Source organism: Colletotrichum spaethianum, assembly GCF_022836535.1.
Source record: "Colletotrichum spaethianum MAFF 239500 DNA, contig06, whole genome shotgun sequence".
Lineage (NCBI taxonomy): Eukaryota > Fungi > Ascomycota > Sordariomycetes > Glomerellales > Glomerellaceae > Colletotrichum > Colletotrichum spaethianum.
The window spans coordinates 24,657-32,182 of record NW_026054776.1 but is presented as its reverse complement, the minus strand read 5'-3'; the positions used below and the strand labels follow the sequence as shown (position 1 = coordinate 32,182).

The following is a 7,526-nucleotide window of genomic DNA, read 5'->3' as shown; positions in this document are numbered from 1 at the left end:
ATCTCGCTGATTAATTTCTTACTCTCGACTTTGCGCTGCCGCTGCCTTGCATGAGGTTATTCTGCCTGCCAATCCGTCTGAGCTGTCTGACAACCCCGCTACACCAGTCAGCCTTGACTCTCGCCCCACGGGAATCCTTACGAGCCATATTACCGCGCAACGACGCCTCTCTCAGCCGCCCTATCGGATCTAGATATCTTACAACCATGGTGCAGGTTACTCAGCTCAAGGTGGCCGTTCTCGACGATTACCAGGGCATCTCGGAACCCCACTTCAACAAGCTGGACAAGTCGCTCTATAATGTCACCGTCTTCAGGGACACCCTACTGCCCTACAACCACCCTGATACCCCCGAGAATGCCAGGGATGCCTTGGCCTCACGGCTAGAGCCTTTTGATGTCATCTGTAATCACACCCTGTCTCATTTCCAAGAGTGGCGGCATCTGGTCATAGAGTTCAATGATATAAGGATGTATACTAACATGCAGCACAAGGCACCATGAGGGAACGCACCCCGTTTCCCAAGGAACTCATCGCGAGGCTGCCCAAACTCAAGCTTCTTCTCTCTACTGGCTTGCGTAACAACAGTCTCGACCTTCCCGCCTTCAAAGAGCGCGGCATCCCCGTTGCTGGCACTGTGGACAAGTCAACCGGCAAACAGGTCGGCACCAATAGCACCACTGAGCACTGTGTCACACTCATCCTCTCGCTGGCACGCAATATCGCTAACGATGACCTCGCTGTCAAATCAGGCCTGTGGCAAACTGAGCTAGCCACCGGCCTAACAGGAAAGACGTTGGGTGTCGTGGGGCTGGGACGCCTCGGTGTCTCGACGGCTAAGATCATGCGCATGGCATTCGGCATGAAAATTATTGCTTGGAGCTCGAACCTTACGCAAGAAGCTGCTGATGAGAAGGCAAGGGCTGAGGGCTTCCCCGTCGAGGGGCCTGATGGGGAGAAGACCTTCAAGGTTGTCAGCCGAGACGAGCTTTTCAGGACTGCCGACGTCCTCAGTGTCCACCTCGTTCTCTCTGACCGCTCCCGAGGTCTGATTACAGCCGGTGACATGTCCAAAATGAAGAAGTCGGCCTTGTTCGTCAACACATCCCGCGGACCGCTAGTCGTCGAAAAGGACCTGCTGGACGTGTTGAAGAAGGGCGGCATTCGGGGCTGTGCTCTGGATGTTTTCAACCTCGAGCCGTTGCCTTTAGACAGCGAGTGGCGTACGGTGAAATGGGGACAGGATGGACGTAGCAGGGTCCTACTGACGCCCCATATGGGGTATGTTGAGGAGCATACGCTGAATGCTTGGTATGAACAGCAAGCGGACAACATCAAGAGATGGCAATCGGGGGACGTCCTTGTCAACGTACTTGCATAGAGAGCGTTAGCAAGGAGGTCACTAACCAGAGCCTGCTGAAGCTTATAAGATGGATGAAAGGAACATATGCCTGACATTTCAGGTCAATTCGAGAGATTCACCAATGTTTCTTGGTAGTGAAGTCTGCCTTGATCTCAATCTAAAAAACTTGAATTCAAGTAGGGATATAAGAGAAATTTTCTCATGGGTTTGCCAGTGACGAAACCGTGTAATCCCAAGCCATTCAATTTCAACAGTATGCAGCAACCGAACCACAGATTATCATAGCATCCATGAGCAGGCTCACTCAGCGCTGCAAGCGGGCTCGCTTCGCACGAATCTCATATAGAATTTTTCCCACTATATATCGAACCGTTAGCTTAAGGTTCATCTACAGAGCAGTGAACATACTCGAAAAAGACCCTCAATGGCACTGACGTTAGGAAAAACTTGCTAGCTGATCGAAGCCTATCAATTGGCCTGGTGGGATGGTGGGGGGGAAGATTAATTACAAGCCTAAACATTGGTCGCTCCACGGCATGTGTATTGCCATCTTTCTTAAAATTTCTAGACATATTGAGCTGGCCCTGAAGATCACTGCCCTTATTTTCTGCCATCCGTTGTATCGTGGATGTCACATAACCCTAATTTCGTATACCATTACCATTAATTTAGCCTTTGCGGACTCGATGTACCTGTATAGTTGGCTCTGAAGCAACTCCAAGGAGATAAGTTGCCCATGAATGGGTAAGCTATACCCATTCATAGACACGGGTTGAAAGATCCTAGAACCATGAAGAGAACTCCTCATACCCCCCCCCCCCCCCCGGAATCACCTACGCTCGCAGCGACCATTAGAGGAAGGGAGGATTCCCGATGGAATTACATATGCTGAATCCCTATTTTGTGGTGGAACATAGCACCCTACACTTGATGGTGTTGAGTTCTTTGTCATGCGAGAGACTGGAGCATAGTGACTGCTTCTGAGGAGACATGCCCCCTTTCTTACCTTAATCACCCTCAAGTCGCCCGTCTTCTCCGTTTTAAGCGGCTACCGTCTGTCAAATTCATCTGCTATCTGCCCTCGACGTTCTACTACTTAAGAGGTGCTACCACCACTGCTGCTAAGGCTGTTGAACACCCTCGGCACAGACTTTTTGTTTCTATTACTTTAGGATTACAAATATCCTCGACTTGAATTATCGTCAAAAGGGCTATAAGGCTTGCCTTGAATACAACCTTTCCTGAAGAGAAATTATCACACCGGACTTTTCACTCAATGCGCGCTCTTAATTTAGCATAATGCGATGAGCATCATGTTCTTCCTGCTAGTCATACGACTCGTTCCTGAGGCTGAGTGAGAAGACTTCCGAATGGCGGTATTGTTGACTTTGACGCTCCTGTACTTTAGAGTGTGATCGTTTCTTTGTCAGTCGCTAGTAATCAGCACTAAAAAGTCAGTCGGCATGCACAAAAGCGATAGAAAGTGTCGAATAACGCTTTTGTGGGCTTTACAGGCCAAGCTTATAACCTTAAACTTACCCTAAATCATGCAATGCGCATTTCTGTTTCAATCGCAACAAGATTCCCGGTAAGGAAAGTCTTGGTCGAAATCCTAATTTTCTGGTATTCCAGAAAATGCTGTCAGTGATTGGTAGCCGGTAGCTAGTGCTGTGAGTAGTTGGATTTCTACGTAAGCAACTGTGATTGGGTGAAACGACAATAATAGTCTGGACGAACTCAAATCTCCAGAGGGCGGCTCAACAGCTGTAAATTTACTCAGTAAAAGTCGCACAAAGTCCTTCTAAATGTACCTATTTAGCGATTGACAGTGTCATGATTAGGACTCTAACGAGTTGGTTTTTGAACTGATTTGTAATGTATGCAGGGCTGATGAACCTTGGAGACTTCCCATCACCTTTGTTCTATCGGGGGGTTTCTGAAAAGTGCTTGCCTCCCGTTTGCGATGCTACTATATGAGGTCATTGTCGTCTTTACTTTCCCCCCTACTAAACCCCTTGAATTAATACATGCTAACATTTGCTCATCAAAACGTCACTCGCCGATGTAAGCATCCTATTATGCCGAGGCGATGTTCGGATCGCTGTGCGGATCGTTGCGACTAGGGTTGCAGTGTCGTCACCTTCTCGCAAAAAAAGCTCGAATGCATGTAGGGTGCATTTTCTGTTCGGCAAATGCACCACCAATGCTCACTGCTATTCGGCGACCACAAATGTCAGATGGTCTGGAAGCGGCATATGGCCCATAACTAAGGTTTCAAGGCCTCCGCGGGTTGTGACTTGCGTCGTCACAACCCTGAATGGATGTCTGCTTGACTAAAAAGAGCCAAAAGGTAGTAGTACCCCACAAAAGTTTCGAAATCTTGTCAATTACATCAACAAGGCATTCAGGTCACGGCTGAAATTTTCAAGCACAGGGTATTTAATATGAGCAGAGGGCTTGGGGGAAAGGGGCTGAAGCTTCGTCTATTCACCTCTCAGTCATCGAGATTCATCATAACTGGCTCCAATGCTCACATGCATGAACTTTAAAAAAGATCAGATTCTATAGCACGTGGAACCGATGAAGATCTAGCCCGTGTAATTCCAACACCTAGGGAGCATTTCTCCTACCATTATTGAAAGGTTTACTGCCATCGGACGGGAATACAAACTGCTGCATAATGAATTTCTAGTGTGACCCAGGATTCACGTCACCCATAGTCTCAATGGGCATATCCAAACGGTCACTATTGTATACGGCGTGACATTAAACTTTACTCACAGCATGCACTCGTTGTCGACGTAGCAGTGATAACCCTGGCATCGTCATTGTTGCCAAAAGATGTTGAAACGGCACAAGATGAACTAACGATGGATATTGCACCCGGACAGAGTTTCTTCATCAAGCGAGACCCTCGCAGAAGTATTATCCAACCCGTCAATACTAGTAAGCCTTCTTTGATTTGGTCAATGGCCCCACAAATCTAGTCTCGGTTCCGATTACGAGGTCGAGATTAAGCTGTCCCCCGGCTCGGAACCCCGACAACGTTTCCAAAGTATGTTGGGATGACAAGCCTAACGTCACCGAGCTAGTGACGGCATCCTGTGACGTACAGGGGAAACTTCAAGCATATTCTACTGGTATTATGCTGCAGACAACTTTTTATAAAATGCAGTCCAAAGTCCATTTGACTTCACTTTGCTTCTCACCAGCAGCAAACTTCCATGCTTCACCTCTCTGTCAGCCAATCAATACATATATCAAGTTTACTCAAAGAAAGATAGTATGAAGTTTCTTACTATATTCTGCACTCTGGTGGTCTTGGACGTCAGTGTGGATGCCCTCCCGGTTTTGATAACCAGGGAAGAGAATGGCTTAATAGAACCGTAAGTAACACTATTTTATAGCAGTAATACATATAAACTAACACAATAAGGGACATATCTGATCACAACTGCATTGATCTGATACCTCGATCAGAGCTATTACGATCACTCCGCACAAAATCAACTATCGACACAATCTCCCCTGCCTTCGTGCCTACTGAGGGCAGCGGGGAACAACTTGGGGAGGGAAACGGTGAAAATGTCGCCTCCGCTAGCGGCGATGTTGAAGCGGAAAACTTGAAGGGGAAGAAGAAGGGCCACAAAAAGCATTGCAAGCCCATGCCGGCACCCAAGCCTGTGCCGGTGCCCTCGCCGATTCCAGTTCCGGTTCCTGCGCCAGTTCCGGTACCCAAGCCTGTTCCAGTTCCCGAACCCGTACCGGTACCCAAGCCTGTGCCGGTGCCTGCGCCAGTTCCAGTTCCGGTGCCAGTGCCCGCGCCGGTACCCAAGCCTGTGCCGGTGCCCGCGCCGATTCCAGTTCCGGTTCCTGCGCCAGTTCCGGTACCCAAGCCTGTTCCAGTTCCCGAACCCGTACCTGTACCCAAGCCCGTGCCAGTTCCCGAGCCAGTGCCGGTACCCAAGCCCGTGCCAGTTCCCGAGCCAGTGCCGGTACCCAAGCCTGTGCCGGTGCCCGAACCCGTACCGGTACCCAAGCCCGTGCCGGCGCCTCCGTATCCGCCTGCAGCAGAGGCTGTTTCGGCTCGAGGTTCTACCGCCATGCTTTTCAAGGCATAAATAGACCGTCATCTTATCTCAACATACGCAAGCGACTAGCTTTGTTTCTTAAGGGCCTGATTGTCAAAGATTCTTGTCATTATCATTGTATAGCATTTTGATAGCATTACTTCATGGGTGTTATGTGGCAACAATACTTCATGTAATTTTATATTATACTGTTGACCAGTATGCCGCCATGTTATCATAACAAATCATATAGCTTATTATTATCATTAACCAACATACTGTTTGCATAATATTCTGTCTTTTTGCGCTGTGAGGGCCAGTTTCTCTGTCCAGAGTTGTTTTATGTAACGATCAGGCCCCCTACCGCCACGCGCCCGATACTCAATCTTCGGTGTCCCGTTAACCAGCAGGCCGACGCATATGCCATTCACTTTAAAATAGAGGAATTCTTTTTACTTGAAAGTCATGATTGGATGACACGTAGGCTGCCATGTATTTTGTAATGTCTGACCCAAACAGCCTGAGACAAATGTATACTTGTAGATTAGCTTGATAGGTGGTGTACGAGAGAAGCCCCTGCGCCCTCAGAAATGATGACCACCTGAGACCACAGTCACGCACAATACGCGATCAGCCCGAGAGAACTGAACAAGTTCATCAACAAGGTTAGGTGATAACAGCCTGCACATCCCATGGAACCTATTGCAGCGAATCTGTCATGCCCATCACCAGCTGGACTCCTGGAGTGGAGAATGGTTCAAGAGCTGAGTCAACCTTCCAATGAGAGCGTTTGGAAAAGGGATTTTGGTATCTGAATACGAGAAGTCGACTGTATAGTATCAAACAACCATCCCCGGTCTGCATTTACCCACCTAAATCCTGACAATATCCTTACATTGTTACTCAATGAATAGATCACTTAGCTATTTCTCCGATCGTACCTCGACTATGGGCTTGATTTTACGACCTGAAGATCTCACACCGGGGCAACATACTCAATAGGTCCAGCCGCCAGTGTCGCCTCCAACTTCTGAACGCGACAAAAGAGTTCTATAAAGCGACAGGCCGGCATGATCATGACCTTTCAAAGACATAGATACTATTTAGCAAGAAAACTTCGTAGGTCCTAGAGCTCTTCAAAAGGATACTTGAAGACGAATGGCTAGGCGACTGTGCTGGCACCACCTCAATGAGAACCGCGCCCCGTCGGGGAGGATGTTGCTGCGGTTCGTGCGGTAAAAACAATAGACGCTTACACAAAACTTCAAGGAATGGGTGTCAGAACTGCAAGAGAAGAAAGGTCAAGGTAAGCCGAATCGATTCAGGGCAAGTGGAAGTGTTAAACATAGTTGCCCGTCTACCTTATAACTACATGCTGATACCGCCCTGATAGTATGATGAGGTCCATACAGGGTATAGAAATTCCTTCAGGCTCTCAATGAACTGCAAGTGTTCGACTTCTGCCAAGAGAAGAACGGCGCAAAACCACATGAAAACTCACCACAAAAGTCGAAGGAGATTACCGGATGAGATAACCGCCATTACGGACCTACCCACTCCGGTCGCCTCCGATTCTGGAGAAGACCTAGCCCCTATTGCGTCCGAGAAGAATTTCGGAATCAACGCCGACGCCTCATGTACTATACTTGACACTCAGAGCCTCGAGTTACTATATCGTTACATGTGCCACACATCCACAACCACTCGAAGAGAGGCACATGTTTTGGAGGTGTTGTCCCGACTCTCGGCTTCAAGTATAATTGCCTCATAAGGAATAACTCTGTCCATCACAGCCCGGCATCTTGCCCGACTACGACCTGCTCAGGTAATTTTTTATCATAGTCTATTGAATGAACACGCCGCTGTGGCATTCCCGGAGGTTGCTACAATACTCGCGCAGCTAAAGGAAAGAAGTTCCTAGGCTTTTCTACGCAGTACTCATATGCCTGTATTCATTCGCCAAGAATCCAATTATGAGTAACCTGCTTCTTGTTGTGGAGGGGGGCGACGTCCCGTGGTGGGCGCTCATGCGAGGGGTTCGAGTTGTCTTCAACACCACTGGCACCAACAGAATAGTAGCAAAAGCATTGGAT

General features: G+C 48.3%; 1 protein-coding gene across 1 annotated transcript; it reads left to right on the top strand.

Annotated features, from left to right (window-relative positions):
- Positions 1 to 206: 206 nt before the first annotated feature.
- Positions 207 to 1,381, top strand: ColSpa_03035 (D-3-phosphoglycerate dehydrogenase; the record flags this gene model as incomplete). Its single annotated transcript, XM_049269247.1, has 2 exons — positions 207 to 405; positions 489 to 1,381. The coding sequence occupies 2 exons, from the start codon at positions 207 to 209 to the stop codon at positions 1,379 to 1,381; spliced, it is 1,092 nt and encodes a 363-aa protein (XP_049125204.1).
- Between the last annotated feature and the right edge of the window lie 6,145 nt (positions 1,382 to 7,526).